A 26,289-nucleotide genomic window follows, 5' to 3' on the forward strand; every position below is an offset into this window, starting at 1 on the left:
GTGTTGTTGTTTGTATGCCAGATCATACTTCTGAAAACAAGATTTAGCGTTAAATGAGTTAATGCCACATTTTTAAACACATTTTTTTATGGTTATTTGATATCTCACGATTCCAACTGTACATTTTTCATGAGTATACAGTCGACCTGCTACATTTGTTTAATGCCACGTACCACAGGTTGGTCAATGCTGCATCGAGTGTCTTGGTCCAAGTTAAGAAAGTTAAGAAAATTAATCGATTTTCTTGTATGCAGACAGCATACAATCATATAGTTCAAACTATATTCTCATTAACCTTTGGTTTCACATATTTTGACTCATATCTTTTACTATTTAACACTCATTTAAAAAGAACAATCATGATGCTGTGTTTCTATGTCTTTAAAGCTTTAAATGGTCCCGGGCCCAGATACACCTCAGATTAAATCGTCTGATGTGAAACATCCAGAGCTCTGAGGTCTTCAGGAACAGGTTTGCTCATTGTTTAATTGTCAGAAGAAACCAGGTGAAGCAGCGTTTAGTTCCTACGGGCCTCACCTATGGAGCATACTTCCAGAGTGCAATCACTTCTTTTAAATGAGGCCATAAAACATTATTTGCTCAGGTTTTCTGTTAAACATTTGATTTTTTTTTCTGATTGTATTATCTCCATCTTAGTAAAGATTTTCATTCATTTATTTTGCTTTTCACATCTTTATTAATCACTTTGTTTTAATGCATTTCTTATATTTTCTTGTGAAGCACAGTGAATTACCTTGTGCATGAATGATGCTACACATTGTCCAAAAAAAACAAAAAACAAAAACCACACACACACAAGTTAGGCTCATCAGTTGTAAAATTTCAGCGTTAAATAATCTTTGAAGAATTTTTTTTCCAAAAGTGTCATGAAAATGTCAGTGTTTTGTTTGGTTTTTTTAAGTGTTTTTTCTGTATCTGGAGAGAACTTTTTCTGTCTTATAATAAATTCAGTCCGTTTAAGAAAAAAAAATGAGCGAAAGTCTCAAAGATCAAACTTCAGTGGGTATTTATCTACTCTTACATGACAAAGAAAATAGATGGTTTACCTGAAGTGCCGCCTGTGAAAATATGCAGAAGTACCACAAAAAACAGCCCTCTGGACACCTCCATCGTTCAACAGCAACACTGTACCCAGGTAGGAAACAGGTGCAGTGTCCCCACAGAGCTCGGCTGTGACAATTTATCGACCTGTTTCTGTGTTAAAGATTAATTAAAATTGATGATTAATGGAATCAATAAATGAGCCATTTTCAGCATCAGGTCAGATGAGTTACTCATTAAACAGCGAAAGAAGCAGGTCACATTCAAAAAGAACTGGCTCTCAAACAAAACTGCAGCAATATAATTCATGATGCTTTTAATCTGTCACTATTGAAACTTTAAAGAGGCCGCACATCTGCACAGTCCCACTGTACAACAACATAAAGCCTTTGTGGCTGTGAGTATTTTCCTGACAATCAGAAAAGGTATTTCAAAAAATTATCTCTGGGTTTGTTTGCTGTCTTTAAAACTTCATGTCATAGAGCAATGATTGGAATTGATTGTTCTTTCTGTGTTTGCTTTGTTTATTAGATGTTTTACATGAAGATAACAGTACATTTAGTCATATTTAAGTTCAAGTGTCCTACATGAAATAACTGGTATTGTTTCTCTGAGTTGGATACAGTAAAGCAAGCATTTAATGGATGAATGTTGTAGCATGTTTTCACTGGAGCTGTCAGCATTTGTCAATTAATTATTTTGTAGTTCATTCTTTTTTACATTCTTCATATGTTCTTATCATTATTTAATATAGACCTGCATTTACTGCCCAGTACTGCCTCTGATGTCATCTTTCCCAAGATAAATGTCTGACTCACTGCAGTCAGTGACGGTCTACAAGACCATCATTATGGTTTTTACAATGCTTTAGTGCCAGTATGTTTCTTTGGTTTGAAGTCATGACAAACCTCGGGTTATGTTCAGTCACTTGTAACCAGGACCAGGACGCACGAACATGTGTTTGTCTTTTGAGCAATCATGCCCTTGACCCTGGAAAAACAAATGAAACCTATTGCGTACATACAGTCTTTTATTACTGTTTGTGCCTGCCCCTGGCAAGTTACGGTTTCCCAGAACGGTTAACGACACAACACACCAGCAAATGCCACAACACAAAACCAAAACCCACAACAAAACACCAAAAGTAACAATGCAACAACAGAAAGCCACAACACAATACAACACAACACCCACAGTCACAACACAACAACCAAAAGTCATAACACAACAACAAAAATCTACAACGGAAGTGGAGAACAGGCTTGGTTTCTGGAGGACAATATTTACTGAAGGGCTATTTTAATTGAGGGAGAGTTCAATGAAATGTAAGTATAACATTACTGCTGGACGATTGTGATTAATGTGTTTTTAAAAATCATGAAGCAATATTGGTCATCGTGCTGAAATCAAGTAAAAAAAAAAAATATTCTCTATTCAGATGTGAAAACCTAATGTCAATATCTTCTAACAAATTTAACCTGTGAGCTTTCAAGTTTGGTAAGATTTTATGTCAGGGTTCTGTTCAGGCAGGCAGCGGGCAGCCTCAGGCTCCCTGGGTGTATAACTTTCCAGTGAGGGAAGAGAGAAATATTTTTCTGTTAGCTTTATGAGAAGGATGCATATTTGTGTTTGATTATTCTTCATTATTTGCTCACACGTGTGGGTGGTTGATGCGTGTGGGAGGGATTTGTGTATATAAGCTTGCCGTAAGGGGGCGTGGTTTGTGGTGCGTTCATTGGGAGGTTTTCATTCAAGAGTGTACACGGTGTCGGTGAGTTAAAAGTTAAGAACAATCATGGCATAATAGGGCACTATATTTCATGACTGATGTGGAATTGTGGGGTTTGTTTCAGGTTTGCAACCTGCAAGATCATCAGAGACTCTTGGAGAGAGTCGGAGTTTAACTATATTTCACAACTTAGTGGTGCAGGAATGGGGAGCAGGCTATGTGATGCGGCTGAGTTTATCCCCCATATGCATGTGTGAAAAATAAAGTGTTGATCTTCGAGTTACCTCCGCCGTGCATTCTTGGCAGCCCTTCCAGAGGGCATTTCGCTAAGTTAGTCGAAATCTGGACACTGGGTCCATCTGATTGACGATTCCTGGGGACTGCCACTCTGCCTGCCTATATTAACCTCTCTTTGCCACCTGTTCCTTGCAGGATTGTTGTCGTCTCCAGCCCCTTTTGCTGCTGCAGAAATAATAATAATAATAATAATAATCATAATAATAATATAATAGATTTTATTTATAATGCACTTTACATTTGATGCCAAATCGCAAAGTGCTACAGACAAAATGACAAGATAAAATACAATACATCAATCAAAAATACAAAGATAAAAGAAAAATCACTACTTGGCAGTAGGCTTTTCTAAAAAGATGGGTTTTCAGTCCTTTCTTAAAAACTTCCACCATCTGTGGGGCCCTGAGGTGGTCTGGAAGAGCGTTCCACTGACAGGGAGCAGCCGCCTCGAAGGCTCGGTCCCCCATGGTCTTGAGCCGTGTCTTGAGCGGGAGCAGACGGTTCTGTTGGCCTGAACGGGTCCTGGTGGAGGTATAGAGTGTGAGCAGGTCTGTGAGATAAGCGGGGGCATTACCAGGCTTCTCAGGCACCCCAGACGAACTGACAACAGCGTTAGCTTCGGTCGGGGCCGCCAATTAGGCCGGGCATACTGTGCACTTGCCCAGGGCCCTGACGCCCCGTGTCCCGTGTGAGCACTGCTCTGCGGCGCTCCAACACACCGCACTGCTTGTCACTGCTCGGTATCGTCCGGCAACCCCCCCAGACAACTCTCGGCACCGCTTCTACGGGGCACTCGTCTCAGGCTCGCCATGGGCGCCTGTGAAGCCCGGGCCGGCCCTGGCTTCGGTTTCCCAGACCAGGAGCCATTAGGCTTTCTAGCCCCTGTGCGGAGACAGCTTCTGGAGATCATATGGTGAAAAGACACTGACCGGGCACTGTCCCACTGCTGTACACCCGTTGGTGTAATCCGGCTTCGGGCAGGACCCCAGAGTTAGGGGAGAGGCCGCTCTAGCTGTACTGGATCATCCAGGTAAGCCTCGGGAAAAAGCGCCTCAACAACTATCCAATATGGCAAAATGACAGTGTTTTAATAATACTGTAGTATTTAGCAGAAGACTACAGAGGAAATAGTTCATAGGTTGGACGGATTGGCAGAGAAGCGGCAAACAACAATCAGCGCCAACGTCCTCTCAGGCAGAAGGATTATCCTGCTCTGCCAAGCTCAGAAAGAGATTTTTTCTCGCCTCGCCTCGCTTCTTCCGGACCTACATCTTGCTCACTTCACCTGCGGTCCATGCTCAAGCCTCTGATATCCAGACAGTCTCCAGCACATAAACCACCTTGATTCTTAAGGGTGTGCTGCCCCTGAGATGTGTTGAGCGACTCACTGATGAATGAATGACGTTTGTGGCTTTGACAAAATTCTCTGTGTGTACAGCCTTGACCAACCTCTGTGAAAGCATTGTGTACAATGAATGGACATGGGATATGATGTCAGCTGAGCCATGAGTTTTCGGCTGCAAATTGTTTTTAATGACACTGATTACCGTATTTTACGGATAATTAGTGTCTCCAGAGTATATGTCGTGCTTACCAAAAAATGCACGATGAATAAGACAAAAACATATGGTATATAAGTCGCATTGGACTACAAGTCACATGTTTCGGGGAAATTTATTATGTATCAGACACCAAGAACAGACATTTCATCTTGAAGATACAAAGTGTAGTAATAACAATAAAGTGGAAAACAACAGGCTAAATAAACGTCTGTTAACGTGATGTACACAGGTGGTATGTTAGCATAACATATTAAAATAGAATGATCTTCATTGTCATTGTATGCAACGAATGGAACATTGTGAAACAACGAAATTAAATGTTAGATATTAGCAGTTATTCAGATAGCTATAGTTTTAACAACAGGACTTAAACAACTACATAGGTAGTTTACAAGACTCTTGGACTCACTCAAAATCGCCAACAAATCCATTGAATTCTTCATCCTCTGTATCATTTCTGAACAAATCCACCGACTCTGGAGGTAGAGGGCACGACATTTCCTCTTCTGTGTGGCTATCGTCAGACTCAGCATCAGTCTCAGTTATTATTCTGCCCTTTCTGAATCCCAATAGCATGGTTTCGGCTGCCACTTAAAGCCCATGCGTTGTCGATCCATCCAATGACTTCATGAAACTTGCATGGCGCATCCTCCCGGTTGCCGTGAAGCTGTGTTCTCCGTCTGACATTCACTGCTCCCACAGCTGACGCAAAAATGCCTTAAAGGATAAGTTCGGTTTAAACAGTTTTCACGTTTATAGAACGAAGTAGAACAATATACTCACCCATAAGGGTTTTCTGATCCAAACAGTGCTTCTGGAGAAATTTAGATCCAAAATCGAGCTGCAGACATCCATAAACTGTTCGCCAATGGGGCATGTGTGGCGCCGGTTCCCAAAACGGCTTTAATTGTCCAAAAAATCATTAGTTTCACCAATATTTCCTCATGGTCCGCTCACGCCAATCCTCCATGATAGCCCGGTGTCGCAAAAGACATGCTGTTGTGGTTTTACAGATCTCTGAAGTGAATACGGTGATTTGGATGTAAACTGAAGTACATTCACCAAGAGACACAGTAGGTGGCGCTGTGCACCTAAGTTGTTGGTCTCCACCCACTCCAAAGAAGAAGAAGAAGAAGAAGAAGAAGAAGAAGATCTCTGAACTGCAAATATATTCTTGTTTGAATATGGGGCCAGGATGGTCATTACAGAGTACTTTTGAATTCATTATTGTATTTTGTGCATCATGCGATTCATTGCAATTAATCAAAGAAAAATTATGCGATTAATCGCGATTAAGAAATTTAGTCATTGCCTAGCACTAGTTTAATTCTGTCTGCCACAGTTAGCAGAGACATAACACTAGAACTGGCATCCAAACCACACAACTGTCACACACTAAGGGGCAACACTCCCTCTCACTTACTCACACCCTCATACTCTCTCTTACACACACACACACACACACAAACACACACACACACACACACACACACACACACACACACACACAAGCAAGTGAAAAAAACACATATATTTACATATACACTGTGAATATGCAAATATATTGCATTTACACTATATAGTATATTTATACTATATTTACATTTACACAACTACTTGGTGAGTTATGCCAACTTACACAAGCCTAATGTGAAAGATGTCCCTGCTTTCGTGAGCACAGTACCGCAGTCTGGTTCAATTGACGTCAGCTTCACGCTCATGTTGGGCTCGGCGCCCTGCTTCTGTATTTAGTTTTGATTGCGGCAAGGGCAGAGAAGCCTTTCTCGCACAAATATGTCATTTTGAAAGGAAGGAGAAAGTGCACAGCCTTTTCCGAGAGCGCAGCATACTCTCCACGTTGCTGTGAGGGTAATTGGGTGGTGGTCTGAAATGCCAATGTCCTGGATTTAAAGGTCTGAGATGTGGATGGATTCAGTGATGACCAGGTCCAATGTTTGGCCCTTGGAATGAGTGGGACCAACAACAGATTGGTGGAGATTGAGGCAATCCAGGACCTGATTGAAATCGGCAGCCAATCGGCAGAAGGGTGAGTCCATATGGATATTGAAATCCCCCAAAATCAGGATGTTGAAGTGTGAGGTGCAAAGTGACTTAAGAAAATCATGAATTTCAGAGAGGAATGATGGATGTGGTTTTGGAGGGCGATAAATAAGTGCTATGGTTGCAGAAGCGGTGTGATGTGCTGTGATATATTTGCAGTTAAAAACCAGATGTTCAAAACTGTTGACATGTGGAATGGACAGTAATGAGGTTTGAATGGTGCTGCGATGAAAAACAGCAAGGCCACCCCTCCAGCCAGTGGTCCTGGCCTTGCTGAGGTAGTTGTACGCAGAGGGGCAGACCTCATTGAGGATGGAGAAGACATCTGGCAGTTGCCAGGTCTCTGTTAAAAAGAGAATGTCTACTTTATTTTCTGTGATGCGGTTGTTTATGAGTCCAGCTTTGTAGGTTAATGATTAGAGTTGCCAACCGTTCCTTGAAAAACGGAATCGTTATGTATTTGGACGTAAAAGTGTGCGTTCCGTATTGAGCTGAAAAGGAACACACTTTGTTCCGTATTTTTGTGAGAGTCAAAACGTGAGCAATGGAACATGCGCTTTTTTATGAAAACTTACGATAAATTGTTCACCGGCTCCCTGACGTTCTGTGACCAATGAGCTGACAAACATGGCTTGACAACACAGAATCAGTCTTATCTCATTGGTCAAAAAAAGACCGTTCCTATTAGGCTTCGGCAGTTCATTGGCCAATAGTCCGTTTCGTCACAGAGCGCACAGGAAGAAGTAAATCAAAACATTAAAGCAGCGCGCAGCATGGCTTCCATAGACAGGTAAGTTGGTGCCGTTGCCATATCGGATATATTATCTTTAGTTCATTGATTTGTGTCTGCTGCTGCAGACTGTGGTGTGTTTTCAGTTTAGAAACAGCACCTTGTTGGTTTTTTTGTTCAGAAGTTTTTTTAGTTTTGATTTTGCACTTTTTTAGTTGAAAATAAAAAAAGAACATGTTAAAATCCAGAAGAGACAGCAGCTGTTTGATGTTATTTTGCACATTTAGCAATAAATATAGAATAGAATAGAATAGAATAGAAGACTTTATTAAATTCAGAGTGGAGAAATTTACAGGTGTATAGGCTCATAGAACCCACAGCGGGGTGCAAAAGTAATGAATGGTGCAATAATTAACAAGTAATAGTGCAAACCATACTAGGATTGATGATAAAAGCTCAAGACAATGAAGATCTAATTGTATGTACAACCTGAACAGGAAATATATAATATATACAATATATACAATACAATATGCATATACGATGCAATATATAATTATACAGTATGATATATATGTACAATATGTTTTAGCGGAGTGAATGGATACAGCAGAGTGAATGGATGATAAAGTGTCACTGAATTTCTGAAAGGGGGGTGGGTGCAGGATATTATAATATCCAGGATTATTGCACATATTATACACATTAGAATTGTACAGTCTGACAGCGGTGGGGATGAGAGACCTGTGGTAGCACTCCTTCCTGCACTGAGGGTGTCTCAGTCGGCCACTGAAGGAGCTGCTAAAGCTCCTTCAGTGGCTGACTGTCCTCCACTGTCCAGTGCAGTGGCTGAGAGCTGCTGTCCATGATGATGGATGATACTTGAATGATAACTGTCTCACTGTAGGCCTCAAATACAAACAGATCAAGCTGATCATGAGTTATTACAATCTTGCTACTGTAGGTGTAATGCAGTAGCTTAATGTGTTTTTATAGTCTGTAATAGGTATAACTGTGGCAAAATGCTGTTATATATGCATTTTTGACCCCCAAAAAAACCCAGTTTTTTTCAGCTGCGCGTGAGAGGATCTCTGGGAGTTGGCAACCCTATTAATGATTGAACATTTAAGAGTTCCAATGTGGAATGGGAAGTGGAGTTCAGTCTGTTTATTCCCGTGGTTTGTGCAATGAAGAAGAACACAATCTGGGGGGAAGGAGTTGTGAGGTAGTCAGAGCCTGTGAGGCTTTTTGAGGCTGTGGACAAGGAGAAGCTGCGAACCTTCAACGCCAGCGTCATCTCCTCTGCCTGCCGTGAACCACAGTTTGAAGAATTACATGAAGAATTGAAGAATGATGAAGAACTAGTTTTATTGGTGCATTGCTACCCATTGGTAGATATATACTTTTTTTTTTTTTTTTACTGGTACACATAGTTACTGATTGACTTTCATGTTATTTGAAATTTTCCCATGGACCACCAAGCTATGGTTTGTGGACTCATGAGGGTTATGTGACACCTGTTTGAGAACTGCTACTGACATACTGCTACTGTGCAAACCTTTATTTGTAATTGTATTGTTTTAAAAAACAAACTGAAGGACTCCACCGAGAAATCCTGGATGTGCAGAATAGGGTACAGATTGTGCTTGGTGATGTTATTCAGGTGTCGAAAATCACCACACGGCCTCCAGCTACCATTCGATTCCGGGACCATGAGCAGGGTGAGGCCCACGGGCTGTCCAAGCGCCGCACAATTCCCAGACACTCCATAGTGGCAAACTCCTCCCTGGCGATCCCCAGCTTAGCCGCATCCAGCCGGCGACGCCGCACATAAACTTGCGGCCCGACCGTGGGAATGTAATGTTCCACTCTGTGCTTAACGAGGGAGTCTGAGAAGGTGGGGACTGTGAGGAGGGACAGCCAGGAGCCGCTGGTACAAATCCCCGTTGGACAGACTATTAGCGAGAGACAGAAATCCCCCCTTCCCCACAGTGCATGAATACGAGGAGAACGAAAGCGCGTCCACCAAGCAACAGTTTACAGTGTCCACCAATAATCCTTGTGCGCACAGGAAATCAGCCCCGAGAATCGACACGGCCACATCAGCCATCACAAACGCCCAGCCGAACTGCCGACCATCAAAACACACAGTCACAAACCTGGTGCCAAACATACAGATCGGAGTTTGTTTTGCGCCGGCGGGTCGTGCAGGAAACCCATAACACGGCATGTGGTTGCCGAATCCAGAGTCCATCAGCTCAAGTTGCGCCTCGATGTGCTAGAACCATGGTTCTGGATCGTGTTGCCAGAAGTCAGATAGCTTGATAGCAGCGGCATGTACAGCGGCACCCACTTGCGCTCCTGTGCTGTCGCTTGAATCCACAGACATGTCCAACTCAGGGTCACCAATGTGGAGGTCACCAATGATGAGGTTCCAAAAAGAGGAGACGGACGAGGGAGCAGAGTGGAGTGGAGTTTATTATCCGCACACCAGAGTGATTCCTGTCAAACCAGGAAAACCATCCTGCAAGATCACTTCCGCCTATTTAGCCCCTAAACGTCAGTGTATCACACCTCGCCACGTTACCAAACCCCGCTCCTTCCAATGTGAGGAATCCCCCTCTCAGCTCTCTAACCCACAAATGAATAATTTCTCAGTCATTGTTACCTGATTGTGAAGTTTTGTGCTTGTGCGCTATGTTCACTCACATCCTGTGCATCCACTGGGGGCTGAGCCTCCCATCCTAAAAACCAAGAGACGTTCCTTCACAAACATCTTATCAGTGGACAAACACATCAATTCCCACAAAAATATGTTGCGATGGGACTGCATGAATGTATCATCAGAAGACGCACAGATGTACAAAGTAGATCAAATGAAAAATGTGAAAGAAAGCAGATGTTTTTAAGTATGAGCACAAATTAAACATGTCAGATTTATTTAGGAAAATTTCATGAATGTGGTGAGTGAAACGGAAAAAAAAACAATTCTCTCTCACTTTCTAATATTTATACATAAGAAATGTCAATGTTAAAATAAAAGAATTAAAAAACATTTTATGTTTTGAACTTTAAAAACTTTCATGTCGCTTGATTTATATATATGTGTGTGTGTGTGTGTGTGTGTGTGTGTGTGTGTGTGTGTGTGTGTGTGTATTAGCAGGTTTCGATATTATCTGTGTCAGCTTCGGTTCCTGTTCTTCTAAAATATTGAGATTTGGTGTCCAACAGGTCACATTCATCCCACAAACAAGACACTGCTGTGTTGTGTAGAGTTTGCATGTTCTCCCTGTGTGTGCATGGGACTGACTTCTCAGGGAACTTCCAGCTTCACCCCTGTTAATTTCTTTGGTAGCAATAAACTGGCCTTCTGTCTGTGCGAATCTTAACCAATCTCACAATCCCATCTACCCACGCAATCTGTCTGTGTTGTGTCTCACCTTTCGCCTTAAGAGACTCCAGCTCATTGCAATCAGCATAGGGGGGCTATACAAAACACAAGGATTGATACCCTGTCTCATACATAATATAAAAGGTCGTATTTTCAACGCAGAGAACGGAAACCGGCGGAGGCGGATTCATATTTTCGTCAACGGGTGTCTGACCGGTCCGCTGCGCTTGCACCGAGATGGGCGTGGCGGCGCACCAGGGGGAGGTGTCGACAGAATCAGCTGGGACCAGTGATAATTTCATGCAGAAAGTGTGCAGGCAGGGGAGGGAAGATGATCATTTGTCTGAGAAAACCTCACAGACAGGTTTCCAGCTTGTCAGTGCCATTAAGATCACTTATGAAATAAATACTTTCTTTTTAAACGCTTCTCCCTCCTGTGTTTGGACTGCTGGGTTTGAGCCTGAAGAGCTCCTGTGATTGTGTAGAAGCTATTTGTGTTGGAAAATTATAGTGAGTGAGTTAATGAATGAATGAATGAATGAATGAATAAATAAATAAATAAATAAATAAATAAATAAATAAATAAATACAAATAACTTGAGTTTGAGCACTGATGTCGCATCAAGCGCAGCCGTTTGTCCCGACCCCAATATCATTTCTTGGAGTATGGAGATAATTTTGTGTCTTTATTATTCAATCAATCAAAAAAAGTTTTGCCAAAAAAAAAAGAGAGTTGAGACCAAAAAACATAAAGTTGCAATCAAAAAAATAAAAGTTCAATCAAATAGAATAAATCTGAGAACAAAATTATTTAAGTGGCAACCCCACCAAATTTTTTTTGACATCAAAACAGAAAAAAGCTTTGGTTTTGAATTGTGAAGTTTTGCTTGCATGCTCAAAAGTTTTGGTTTTGAATTAAAAAGTTTTGGTTTTGAATTCAAAAGTTTTGGTTACAAATCCAAAAGTTTAAAAAAATTATCTCCATATTGGAGTCGCCAAATAATTACGGGAAAAGATAGATGCACAGAAATAATTTTGAATTATATTGTTTCTGACGGGAGGATTTTTTTGTCATGTTTTGAGTGTTTTGGTTTTTTTGTTTGTTTTTTGCGTGTTTCTGATCCTGTCTTTGTCCAGAGACATGGGCGTGCAGCAGCGGCTCAGTGGAGGACCAGACGTGGTGACTGGGCTGAGCAGCGGGTCGCACTGCGGACTGGGGGTCCGCTGAGCGCCCGCTGTCAGCGGGCTGCTGGCTGAGCTCTGCGCCGCAGCGTCATGGAGCCTCGCCGGTGGAGCGGAGGGTTACAGAGAACATGCGGCTGAGCGCATCGTGAAGATGTTTGACCTGTTTCAGCAGATATCCATCAGGACAAAACACTCTGCTCAGGCCTGAAGACTGCTCAACATCAGATCCTGTAAAGTGGGACAGAGATCTTTTCATTATGTCACAGAAACTGAATAATGCGCTTCACCTGGGAGGATAGAATCTGGATCGCTTTATGCTTCTAATACGATTGTTTTCAATGGGATTGGACAAAAAACACCCATGTGTCATATCACCCACAATATGAATCATCAAACCCGCAACTGTTGTGCAGTGTTTTTTCCGTCTAAATGCAGGTGATTAACACCAGAACATCCAAGACGGTCTGATAGACCGTTTGGGTTTTTACAATTCAAATAAATCTGTTAAAAATGATTCCCCTGTCCTCTAATTCTTTGACTTTTCCTAAATATGTGTCTTGTATGTTTTTCTGAAGCAAATAAGGTCCTAACAATGACACACATAATATTACAAAGCATTCAGTGTCTCCAGAGGTGCCAATTACAGATTCCGGTATCCTCCATCAAAGTACAGCAAACCATGTATTTCTCGTTTTGAAAAATTAATTTTATAACGAAAATATTTTCTGAATAAATACCTTTGTCCTGTCGAGCCTGCAGTCCCAGAATCAAATGAGCAGGGTAAGGACGGGACCGTGTGGGAAGGTGTCCGTCCTGGTGCACAGCCGGGGAGACTTATTTTACTATTTTTAATATGTTCTTGATTATTACTGACGGTCAGTAATACATCAATTTTGTGTGTGTTGGTGTGTGTGTGCGTGTTTTTCAGGGAAACAAGTGTGCGAAGTGTGAGAAGTGACGCTGCACAAATGCGCACTGTAAAAAGTTTAAAACCTGATTTGAGGCATTAATAGACAACTGTTGTTGGAACACTCCATTCAGTTCACCGTCGTCACACAATCCACTGTCCTGTTTGAACACTGCCTCAAACCTTGTCCTGAAATCATCTACAGTCTCTCCGTCTTTTTGTTGAATCTGACCAATCATTGAGTAATCTGCAATCTTCCTAAATTGTCCCCTAATTTTCTCATGCAGAGCTGTGATTCATCTCTCAGCAGGATTATTTCCTTGGTCTCCAAGGGGATTCCAGTCTCCTCCAGATCAGTCATATCCTGGCAGAACTGGTCTTGGTCAATCGTGTGAGATGTAAGTCCAGTTACAGCTTTCTTTACATCTTCAACATTCCAAGTCCTATGTACCAATATGGATCTTGACTGACCATCCTCCCAAATGCCAGGTTTGCTACTCGTATCATGGGAAGGATGTCTTCTGGTGGTGAGGACAAATAAGGTTTTGGTGACATTGGACTAAAAAGTCCTCCCATTTGTTTGCTCCAAGTCATTTTTATTTGCCTCTTTTGTCTGGTTCTGGGTGTGTGGAGCTCGGGTGGAGCAGTTGATGAGATTTGTAAGTTGGTCAGACTTGGATACAGATTGTTCGTCTGTGGTTGTAGTGTATGGAGGTGGCTCATATTGTGTCTCCTACGGGTGTGGTTCTGCAGCTGCAACCACTTCTCCCTGTCTGTCATGTCCACGTCATCTCTGTCCAATTTCATTGTCTTCGGGTCTTACAAAAAAATTGTCAGTTGTTTCTTTTTCTCTTCTCTTCTCAATTCCAGCTTTTCTTCTGTGAGCTTCAGTAAGCAATTTCCTGGCATTTCCAAGTCCTTCTGTAGTTTTTTTTTTTTTTTTTTTATCTTTACCTTTTTTGTGTTGTCTTTGAGTTTTATTTTTGAGACAAAGTTTGTGCATGTTTTTTCGGCCATTCCTTCAATTTATGGGTCGACCCAGGGTATGCCTTTTCCATATATTTAGCATCTCCTTCCATTATTTTCTTTCTTTTTGCAACAACAATTACCCATTTTAATTCATTTCAGTTAATTATTTTACCAGAATTAATTTTAGTTACTGCCGCTGGTGTGAGATAGCAGTAATAACTAGAATTTGGCACTCAGAGAGCGCAGACCTCCGCCATAGCTCAAATCAGTCACCAACAACAATAAGAACACCATATCATATATAATAAAGAAACATTGTGATTGGGGGTGTGATCGGAGCGGAGCGCTGCGGCATGCGGCGTGGCGTGCAGTGCGCGTAGTGGTGCGGCGTGCCGCGTGCAGCGCACGGAGTGGTGCGGCCGCACACGGTACGCTGCACCACTACGTGTGTCCCACGCGGCGCAGCGCGCCCATGCTGCACAGGCCCCCTGTCGGCGGGCCTGCCCAACTATGTGAAAGACTGCCCTATCGCTCAATGATAAAGAATCCTTTAAAAAATTCCTGGATCCAGACAGTGATGCGGATCATCACAAAAATTTAATGGATTCTAAGTTAGCCCAAGACCCACCTTTCCACAAAGTTTCATTGCAATCCATCCATTACTTTTTCCATAATGTTGCTAACAGTCCAACCAACAAACCAAGCAACAAACCAACGTGATTACATAACCTCCTGGTGGAGGTAATACTAATAATGCATTGGTTTTGTTGGACACTCAAAGATGCTTTACATTGCATTATTCATTCTCTCCATACTGGGTGGTGATAAGGTACTACTGTAGCCACAGCTGCCCTGGGGTAGACTGACAGAGGCGAGGCTGCCAGTCTGCGCCATCAGCCCCTCCTACCACCACCACCAACCATTCACTCTCACACTACTTTTAAGCAAGGTGGGTGAAGTGTCTTGCCCAAGGACACGATGACAGTTTTTCCACTTGCGGGTGCGGGGATTGAACCGCCAACATTACAGTTATGAGACAACCCACTCTACCATCTGAGCTACTGTCGCTGAGTAGAGAGTGAGAGGAAAATGCTTCTTTGAGCCAAAATCCAGTTCCTGAGAGAAAAGCTTCTAGGTCAAACCTTTGTTTGATCCGGTCTCCCACTGGGGGTACTAATCCCAGAACTGAAGATTGTTTTACATTCCTCCACCAGAATCACCTGCACCTTAATAAGTGATTTCCACAATCTACTTCAACTGATAACCGTACGTTGACACCGTTAGGTTTCAGGTTGTCCGCTTGTGGTTTACTCCATTCACACAACACATTCACTCATCTTTTGCTTCTTTAGGATTCACAGATCCTGGGACTAAATAAAATAGCACTGCCAGTGGACTTGCCTATTGTCTAGAAAAACTCTCACTTCTCCTAAGTAGAGTCACAATAGGGGTTTTGCCTGTCAGAGGATTTTCTTACTTAAATGGTTTTAGATCTTGCTATATTGATCTAGTCCATCCTATTTTATGGTTCTCTAAATCAGCTCACTAAAAATTATTCACTCAGGTCATAGACCTAGTTTGAGTGTCACCTGTCTTCCTACGGTTTCATGTCCCTCAGATAGTGTCAAGCTGGTTCTGAAAAAGAACCCAGAACTCCTACTGCTGACCTCTGTAGGAATTCAACCTGGAGGGCTTTGTTTCAGGACCCAGTCCGGCTATGCACAGTATAGCTGGCCTCGATCCCCCTCTCAGAAGCGGGGATTGGGATCCGGCTTGAAGGAAAAAGTTCTACGTATGTCACGTTCAAACCCTGAAATAGCTAAAGAAAAAAAGAACACAAATACAGAGAAGAATTCAGGCTGAGTCAAAATTCTTATACTTGCAATGACAGAAAAACGCAGCGCTCCTTCTTTTTCTCTGAAAGAGCACTGGTTTTCCACCTGTTTTTTTTTTTTTTTTAACACAGAGGGTGGCGCTTGTATATAATTTGCAGATAAGGACTGGTTTCACCATCTTTTTTTTGGGATGCTCACAAAGCAATGGTTACAACAGGAAAGGGATGAGACATACCATCACCTTATTTGGATGTCTTCCACACAACAGAAAGCTCTTCCTCACTTCAGAAAACACACTTCTCTATGCAGAGTTCAATACAGAATAAAACAGAGAAAGCATTTAGCAGTGACACTGAAACATAATATTTCCAACAGTTTCTTAATGATTTTCTGTATAGGGAGCATGTATAATGTGAAGAGTATAGGTCCTAGGACAGAACCTTGTGGAACTCCATGTTTCACCTTTATCTGAGCTGAAGAGTCACCATTAACATTAAACAAGTGGAACCTGTCTGCAAATATGATCAAAACCAGTTTAATGCTGTGCCTTTAATCCCAATAATATATTCTAGTCTCTGTAGTAGGATGTCATGATCAACAGTATCAAATGCAGCTCTGAGATCTAACAGGACCAGAACAGAGAGTTCTTTATCTGAGGCTGTGAGAAGAACAAAAGTAACTTTTACCAGAGCTGTCTCTGTGCTATGATGAGCTCTAAAACCTGACTAAAAATACTCAAATAGGTTGTTGTTATATAAATAAACACAAAGCTGACTTGCAACAGCTTTCTCGAGGATTTTATAAATAAAGGGAAGGTTGGATATTGGTCTGTAACTTGTTAGAACACCTGGATCAAGGGTGGGCTTTTTAAGACGAGGTTTAAAAACAGCAACCTTGAAGGCCTGTGGAAGATAACCTGTTACTAAAGATAGGTTCATCTGATCCAGTACTGATGCACCAATAAAGGCTATTGGCCCAGCTAAAGCAGCAATGGCGACAGTTAGAGGCGAGTCTCAAGCTGCCCCAAAAGACAGTTATCGACTTTGAGGCCAGAACATAAAGATGGTGAGCCTGCCAGAAACAATGGAGTGTAAAAAACCCTGTGGAGTTTTTTGTTAACTTTTTGTGGAACCTGCTGGGCTCGGCTCACTTTCCCACTCCGATAGAGGTTGACAGAGCGCACCAACTGGGACAGCAACCTGACGCTGGAACATGTCCCAGTGTCATGATCATTAGGATTCACAGCTTTCAGGTGAGGGAGAAAATACTTGCAACTGGCATGGGAGAGCACCCCCTTGATCTACCTTGGGAGACGTATCTATATGTATCCCAACTTCCCGGCAGAGACATTGATCATCTGTCTCTCATCAAGGTTCCCGACTCTCACTTCTTTACTATTGAGTAATTCTGAATGCTGGAAATGTTTTGTTTGGTTTGTTAATTTGCGTAATATGCTCAATATTGTTTTATATAAACACCTTGGCACTCTCTAAATTTTTGTTATTGAGATCTTATGATGATTATTATTTAATAGTTTCTTTCAGATGGAGACTCCGCTTACAGTTAACCATCTCATGATATTGCTGGTTAGGTATTGACGAGAATAGGATCCCTGAGCTGACATGTTTAGCTATTTTCTCCCGCTTTATTAGTGAAAGTGGGTGTTTGGGATGAGTAAATATATGTTCTTTTTTGTTGAATTGAGGTTTTTTCCATCAAGTTAGACGAACACTGAATAATTACACAAAAATCTAAATATACATTTTTCCAGACGCAATGAAAATAACACAGAGCATAAAGATACCAAAGTGTTGGCTGTTTTTCATAGTTTATATTGAGGTAGTTATGGGTGAAAATGGGAAGAGTGAAATGAATACCCACACTCCCATTCACTCATCTGTATTGACTGATGTTAAAAGAGTGCTACTCCCCTCTACTGGAACCCCGAAGTAATGCCACAAATGAACACAAGCAAAGCAAGCAGGAGCCTCTGCCTCCTCTCTCCCTCCAAAGAATAAAAGGTGAACTAATCTGCACAGAAATCTAAAATATAAAAATGGCTAAATAAAACATTTGAAAATCAACAACTTTTGGACAATATCTGCTACATATACCTACTAAATATGTTTTGTTTTTTTTTTATGCATGCTAAACTCATACCAAATGTTCCAAACACGAAATATCAGAACATTTTTATTTCAGACCAGGCGCCAACATCCATTACTCTTGATTTCAAAAGGCCTAGACAGTGCTCCTCATAGCGTGTCCATCTCTGTTGACAGAAAAAAATTTCTGTTCACGAGTATCAGCAAAAATCACAGAATATCTTGACAATAATGACACCGCAGACGTCTCGGACTCTGTCTTGTGGTAGACATTCAAAGCTGTTACGAGACGTCACATGTTACAGACAATGCCGTCAGAGATTGGAGCTGTATGGGTCGGCTCAATTTAAAAGCCCTTCATTCTGATTGACATTTAGGCTCTTTTGAATAACTGCAGTCCCAATTTTCTCTTTCGAAATCCAAGTCCTTTTAATATTTACAACTGAGGCACTATGTCCGACAGGCTACTTCGTCATATGAATTATCACCTGAAAATAATGTCCTGTTCGAATACCTTCTGGGTCTCCCTGAAGCAAAACACCAAGCTGGTTCATTACTTCTAAAGTACTTTAGTCTCATCTACAATTAAAATAAAAAAGGCCTGGGAAAGTGAGCTTGATACTGAGACTGAGAATGGAAGTTGGGATAATGTATTAACTACCATGAAGCCTTGCTCAATTAATGCAAGACTCCAACTGATCGAGTACAAAATAGGACACAGATTGCACTACTCTAAGATGAGATTAAAACAATTTCCCTGACCTCGCTCCGATGTGCAATCAATGTAACACCTCAGAAGGTACTCTCATACATCTGTGTTGGTCTTGCCTGAAATTGCACAACTTTTTTTCTCTGTTTTTAATGTCGGTGTAACACCTGACCCCGAAACTGCTCTGTTTGGACACTCAAGCACTCTAGACAACTTGGATTGGAGCACACATACTGTTTTGATTCATGGTATGATGATTGACAAAAGATGTATACTGAAATTGTAGAAGTCTGATTTAGCTCCCAAGTTTGAGACTTGGCTGTGGGAACTCATAAGCATACGACATGTGGAAGGACTGAGAGATGAACTTGCTGGTAGGAAGTTCTCCAGGATATAGAGTCCAGTTCTAGAGCATATGAACAACTAATGATACCCTCTTCATCAACCTACTTCACTTCTCTTACCTCTTTGGTAAGATAGTCAGCTGTGGAGTGACGCAGGAGATACTTGACTCTTGTCCCCCTTTGTTTGCTTATTAATTTATTTTTCAAATCTTATTTTATATGTTGTTGCCATTGTTGCTTTGTTTTATTTTCTGATTATTGTTCAATTGTCACTGTGTCATTGTTGATTACTTGTAATATAATTTGAAATTTATTACTATTTAAAGAAAATATTTAAAGAAATATTGGGATCACATTCTCATACGAAAAGAAAAAAGGAGGTGACAAGAACACTATTTTATTAAAACTTTAGTGTTTTTTTCCATTGCACATATTTGGAAATGACAGAAAATATAACAGCTTGTAAGATTTCAGTATACATAGTGAAAACATTCATTTTGGGATTGTGAGTACAAAAACAATATTACAAAGGCCACAGTTGGTATTGTTTTTCATGGAGATCATGCCACTTAATCAGCCCCTGTAAGACAGAAAGGAAAAAAAATATGTTGTGAAATCAATCAGTAGTCTCAAAGTGAGATTGATAGTCAGACTTACAAGTGATTGGCCCAATGGAGGTGGGAGTCACTGAAGCAGAGTTGAAAACAGAACGACTTGTTCTCCGACTGCAAGACTACAAAGTACAGAGGGGTGAGGGGAGGAGGAGAGAGAGAATCATTATTATGGATGAGAATAAGGGCCACTTGAAAAAAAGAAGTTTATTTATCTGTCGATCAGTCGGTCAGACGGATGGACAGATTCTGATGCTGATGAAGTGAAATTTGAGACTCACAGTGAAGCAGCTGTACTTCCTCATGTCACAGAGGGTGAGGTTGCAGTGAAGATACACGTCTTCGTGTTTTCCATTTGGGAGGAAAAACAGAGCAGAGAAACGAGCCCGAGTTGATCTGCCGTTCTCAATCACCTCCACCTGCCGAGGGTCAACGGGACACCTTGCAGAAAAGATGGAGGAGATCATCAGGGTCATTACATGTTACTGGATCCCACAAGGTTTCTGCTGAGGCTGAGGAGGTGCACGTACCTGTTCTGGATTAAAGGGTATTTCTCAGGAGATTGAGGGCTTAGAGAGTGACTTGCGAAACAGTCCTCCAGAATAACAGCAAAGTCTGGACCCCTGTTCTCCACAGAGACCCCCACATACAATGCGGAGTCCACTGGGAGGGTCACCAACCCTGGTGGGTAAGTGTCACTGAAGGCGGGGCTACGGTACAGAGACATGGCGACACTCGCTCGGCTGCCCAAACCAGAAATTCCACCCTTCTCCCTGTGAAAGGAAATAAGCTGTGTTAACAAATCTAACTCAAAAATAATTGATTCAAAATTATTCATTATTTTTGCTGTGTAGATATTGCAAAATAAAAGAAGACAGAATGCATTTTGACTACCAAGTCATCACATCCTGAAGGTCACCAAGTAAACCGCATATTGTAAAAAATAAATAAATAAATCAAAACCATAGTCAAAATATCTTTGCAGTTACAAATGTTACTAATGAATAGTAAATAATGTCAATGTAGACTGAATGAAGGTTTTCTTACTCCAGGACTGGCCTGACAGCCACATCAAGGGTGCTGTCTGTATCCAGAGGATACGTGCAGGAGAAGGGAACTCGATGTGGAACGCTGAAGGATGGGTTTCGTGCTGAATAGATAAATATATTGTTGACGTATGTCACATGTGTGAGGTTGGTCTGAAAGACAGATGATCAAGTGATCAATAAGGCGAATGGTCACATCAGATGAGAAAGACAAAGCAATATTAACATATTTAGACATCTTTCGTCAATCCCCCATGAAGATAAAAAAATATCAAATTGAAGAGATTGCAATCTTAAGTCTAACAATACATAATGGATTATAACGACATGGAAATATTAAAATGATTATGGATTTTGTGCCCAGACATCTATGAACAGCAGTGATGATCTACTTGTGAGATAATGTAGAGATCAGAGAAAACTTCTAATTGTATTGAGAGTCTCAACTAAATTCCTTCAATTGTATCTCCACTGCAAAAAGGTATCATCGGTCATAATGTGGTTTTTAACTCGTCAGGGGATGCTGTAGCAGGACACACATGGAGGTTAGTCAAAGAAAGAACAAATACCTTCATTAGATTTCCGCAGGCTTCTGGTTGAGTATCAACTTCATACCAAATCCAGCCACCGTTCGCTCTGACCCAGGTGCAGTTGTGATCAGCCAAGTGTCCAGACAATGGGTCGAGCCCAGAGGCTGTCAGGTGACTTGCCTCCACTTGTATTTGGATTTTGCTCTCTTGACAATAAAGATGAAAAGCATCCAGAGGTGGTTGTGGAGATGTTCTGGAGACTGGCGGAATGTTTGTGCTGTTCACAGGTGGAAATGTCGGACTTGCTGTGCTGTGGCTGCCTGGCGCACCTGAAAGAAAATGTTCTGTGAACTGAGAAGACGACACCAACAGTCTGTGCAGCATTTCTGTGCACAACTGTGTTCATCACACAATTAAATGCGAGCAACAGCAATTAAAATGTATTCAAAATGTATTCATGAACGTTTACCTTCACAGATAACACTGGCATCTTCATGGTGACCACAGTTGTGGACTCCGAACCCTGAATGTCTGCAGTCTGATATAGATGACTCATTTCCAAAACAAGAGACATTGTCCAACCAGATGGGTCCTCTGCCAGCTCCAAAGGCTGCACCAGATAAAGCTGATTGGGCCGCTCTACAGCCCAGCTGTCTGCACACCACATTGGCATTGTCAAGGTCCCAGTTATCATCACACACTGTCCCCCACTGTCCAGAGTGGAAGATCTCCACTCTGCCAGAGCAGGAGCTGTTTCCTCCATCTGCCAGGCGCACTTCTCCCTCAACTCCTGTGTCGTCACCAGGTGGTGTGATGCTTACTGGTGGTATTGTTGAATGCACTGTTTCATTCACCTCTGTTGGAAAAAACAAGACAAAAAAAACCCCAAAGTGAATACATTATATGCAACAATTTAACCTGTGCGAGGATGTTTTAATAAGAGCATTACCTGAACAGTATGCAAGATTACATGTGCTTGGTGCTACAAGTTTGTAGACATAGAAGCCTCCACTGCAGCGTTTTACTTGGATTTGGTGATTTGGGAACTTGCAGCAATTGCCGTCCCAGGAATTGCACACAGTGCGACTGACAATCACGCCTGACTGTGTGGGATGAGGTTCAGCTAAATACAGAGGAGCTTGTGTCCCACACCTGTTTGGGCCTATACACCTCTCTGGGATACGAGCACTGGTTTGCCCCTGAAACATGCGATACCAGCCTTGCCAGTTGATATCTCGATCACAACGGACTCCATTTCCACTTAAACTTGTAGATCGCCATTCATCATTCAGTACAGTGTAGTCATCACAGGGGTCAGCACAGTGGGGAGTGCCATGATGAAGGATGCAGTCCATGCCTGGAGGACAAACTGTTCCCCCACACACAATCTGGGAAGGTGGTGTGGTTATGTTGACAGGCGGTGGTGGACTTGGCAAAGTTGTTGTGGCGACTGTCGGAATATTTGTACTGTTCACAGGTGGCAATGTCGGACTTGCTGTGCCGTGGATACCTGGCGCACCTGAAAGAAAATGTTCTGTGAACTGAGAACATGACAACAACAGTGTGTGCAGCATTTCTGGGCACAAATGAGTTCATCACACAATTAAATGTGAGCAACAACAATTGAAATCTATCCAAAATGTATTCATGAACGTTTACCTTCACATATAATACTGGCATCTTCGTGGTGACCACAGTTGTGGACTCCGAACCCTGAATGTCTGCAGTCTGATATAGATGACTCATTTCCAAAACAAGAGACATTGTCCAACCAGATGGGTCCTCTGCCAGCTCCAAAGACTGCACCAGATAAAGCTGATTGGGCCGCTCTGCAGCCCAGCTGTCTGCACACCACATTGGCATTGTCAAGGTCCCAGTTATCATCACACACTGTCCCCCACTGTCCAGCATGGAAGATCTCCACTCTGCCTGAGCAGCGGTGTCCAGAGTTGGCAAGTCTCACTGGCGAAGCAGCTGAGAGGAAAAGAAAGAAAGACAGATGAGTCGGTGCTGAAAAACATACTCACTATCTGCACAAATCTGTACTTACCTTCACAGACAACTCCAGCATCTTCATTGTGGCCACAGTTATGAGTCCCAATCCCTCGGTGCTCACAGTCAGACAGCTTTGTTTCATTGCCCTTGCATTTAACATCATCATACCAGATGGGTCCGCTGCCTTGTCCAAAGTATGCCACTGTTAGTGCTGAGAAGGCTCTGCCACAGCCCAGCTGTCTACACACCACCTCAGCATCGAGCAGGTCCCATTGATCATCACACACTGTCCCCCACTCTCCAGAGTGGAAGATCTCCACTCTGCCAGAGCAGGAGCTGCTTCCTCCATCTGCCAGGCGCACTTCTCCCTCAACTGCTGTGTTGTTACCAGGTGGTGTGATGCTTACTGGTGGTATTGTTGAATGCACTGTTTCATTCACCTCTGTTGGAAAAAACAAAACAAAAAACCCCCAAAGTGAATACATTATATGCAACAATTTAACCTGTGCGAGGATGTTTTAATAAGAGCATTACCTGAACAGTATGCAAGATTACATGTGCTTGGTGCTACAAGTTTGTAGACATAGAAGCCTCCACTGCAGCGTTTTACTTGGATTTGGTGATTTGGGAACTTGCAGCAACTGCCGTCCCAGGAATTGCACACAGTGCGATTGACAATCACGCCTGACTGTGTGGGATGAGGTTCAGCTAAATACAGAGGAGCTTGTGTCCCACACCTGTTTGGGCCTATACACCTCTCTGGGATACGAGCACTGGTTTGCCCCTGAAACATGCGATACCAGCCTTGCCAGTTGATATCTCGATCACAACGGACTCCATTTCCACTTAAACTTGTAGATCGCCATTCATCATTCAGTACAGTGTAGTCATCACAGGGGTCAACACAGTGGGGAGTGCCATTATGAAGGATGCAGTCCATGCCTGTGGGACAAACTGTTCCCCCACACACAGCCTGGAAAGGCGATGGCCCTGACGAGAGTTCTGACACAGACTCCAGACATTCAAAGGACCCTGGTGTGTTTTTACAAATCTGACGGGAGTTGCAGGGAGAGTCTGGGAGGGAGCACTCGTCGACGTCCACACACCCCCTTTCAGGTGACCAGTGGTAACCTGATCTGCAGCAGGAGGAGTCACTGCACCGCTTTGCATCATAGCAGGTCAGACCATCGCCTACAAAGCCATCCTTACACAGACAAGTGTAAGGATGGGCATGGCGCGAGAAAGTGTCGCCTCGTTCTTTTTGATCCAGGCAGAAGGCCTCAGCGTGACATGAATTACAGCTTGTGGTCTGGGTTCCTGTGGAAAGACAAAGGAGCGGTCTCATGAATACAATCACTGTAATTACATTTACTGAACTAAATCTTACAGCACATATGTCATTGTGTTGTTGTTTGTATGCCAGATCATACTTCTGAAAACAATATTAAGTGTTAAATGAGTCATGCCACATTTTTATAGACATTTTTTTATTCTTATTAGGTATCTCAATATTTCAATTGTACATTTTTCATTAGTATACAGTCGACCTGCCATGTCATGCCACACCACAGGTTGGTCAATGCTGCATTGAGCGTCTTGGTCCAAATTATGAAAGCGGTAAGATCAGTGGTCCTCAAACCAGTCCAGAATGAGCCGCTGTGGCTGCTGGTTTTTGTTCAAACCAAACAAGAGCACACTAGACTCCACCTATTCTGCCAGGTCTACAGGTGGACTCACTTGAGGAAATGGGTGGAGTCCTATGTGCTCTTATTTGATTGGAACCAAACAGCATATCAGACTCCACCCATTTCCTCAAGTGAGTCCACCTGTGGACTTGGTGGGTTGGAACCAAACAGGAGTGAAAACCAGCAGCCACAGCGGCTCATTCTGGACTGGTTTGAGGACCACTGGTGTAGATCAATTCATATCAAGCTGCATATAATCATATAGTTTTGACTATATTCTCATATACATTGGGTTCGATATATTTTTTGTCATATATTTTTATTTCGCGCTCATTTAAAAAGAACAAGTTGCTTTGTTTCTGTGTCTTTAAAGCTTTAAATGGTCTTTGGCTCAGATACACCTCAGATTTAATTGCCTAATGTTAAACACCCAGAGCTCTGAGGTCTTCAGGAAGAGCTGTAAACCAACGCTCATCTCCGTTGCAGAGTGGACCAGCGGAGTTATTGAAATTTGAAAATCCTTCATTAATCCCACAAGGGGAAATTTATTAGATATTCTATAAGAGCATTATTTTATTAGTTATTGTCTTTTACTTTTTAATCTGCACCAAATATGTGCTGCTAGTGCGGAATGACATGTTTGAGGTTTGCTTTATCATTATTTTCACGCTCCACCAGGTTTTGCTGTGTTGCACCGCAAATCCACACTGGCTCAAACTTGCGTACACGATGTCAGAACTGTCTTGAGACTTCATCTTTCCGTACAATTACGATCATATTGATAAATCCCGATCTCGTCTTTTATATGGCCGTACCCCCGTATGCCGGCGTATGATCGTTTGATAAACGAGGGCCTGCGTGTCTTTACAGATCGAGCTACAGCCTGGTGGCTTCACAGAGTGACTTTTCAAAGTTAGCATCCTTATGGTTTGTTCGCTGTGGCGCTCTGGTGCATGCGTATACTGGTACAACTGGTGTACGAGCAACTCGGTCTCAAAATTTTGGCTGAGCGGACGGGAGCGGAGGGATCCATGCAGACGAGAGTTTTACACTCTCACATAAAAATATTACGTTAGAGCTTAAAGTTGCTTACATAAGCATGTAAAACTCCCTTTAATAAAGTCATAATCACCGTGTCCCTTTTGGGGTGCCGTAGGAGTGAACTTTTTCTGTCTTATAATAAATTCAGTCCATTAAATTAAAAAAAATGAGCAAAGCTCTCAAAGATCAAACTTCAGTGGCTATTTATTTAATCTTACACGACAAGGAAAATAGATGGTTTACCTGAAGTGCCTCCTGTGAAAATATGCAGAAGTACCAGAAAAAACAGCCCTCCAGACACCTCCATGGTTCAGCAGCAACACTGTACCCAGGTGTGAAGCAGGTGTCGCCACAGTGCAGGGCTGTGACAATTTATAGACCTGTGTCTGTGTTAAAGATTAATTAAAATTGATGATTAACCCTCCTATTATGCTACGGGTCAAATTGACCCGTTCTTCTCCTGCTTGCTTTAATTAGTGTAATCAACATACAGTA

At 42.2% G+C, this 26,289-nt stretch overlaps 1 protein-coding gene across 1 annotated transcript; it reads right to left on the bottom strand.

Moving 5' to 3' along the window:
- Nucleotides 1–19,727: 19,727 nt before the first annotated feature.
- On the bottom strand, nt 19,728–24,008 carry LOC115389853 (uromodulin-like). Its single transcript, XM_030093420.1, has 4 exons — nt 23,603–24,008; nt 21,992–22,430; nt 20,028–20,270; nt 19,728–19,938 (listed from the first exon to the last, which is right to left on the bottom strand). Exons 1-4 carry the CDS (start codon nt 24,006–24,008, stop codon nt 19,728–19,730), a joined length of 1,299 nt encoding a protein of 432 aa, XP_029949280.1.
- Nucleotides 24,009–26,289: the final 2,281 nt, after the last annotated feature.

The sequence above is a fragment of the Salarias fasciatus genome, chromosome 6 (assembly GCF_902148845.1).
Source record: "Salarias fasciatus chromosome 6, fSalaFa1.1, whole genome shotgun sequence".
NCBI classification, from domain to species: Eukaryota; Metazoa; Chordata; class Actinopteri; order Blenniiformes; family Blenniidae; genus Salarias; species Salarias fasciatus.

Excerpts from the sequence above, each read along its gene's own strand:
- LOC115389853 (XM_030093420.1), bottom strand. The coding sequence starts at position 24,008 with ATGGACTGCATCCTTCATAATGGCACTCCCCACTGTGTTGACCCCTGT. Across the intron at positions 20,271-21,991 it reads ATTAAAACATCCTCGCACAG|GGAGAAGGGTGGAATTTCTG; the intron begins GTTAAATTGTTG and ends TTCCTTTCACAG. Across the intron at positions 19,939-20,027 it reads TACCCTTTAATCCAGAACAG|GTGTCCCGTTGACCCTCGGC; the intron begins GTACGTGCACCT and ends CTTTTCTGCAAG.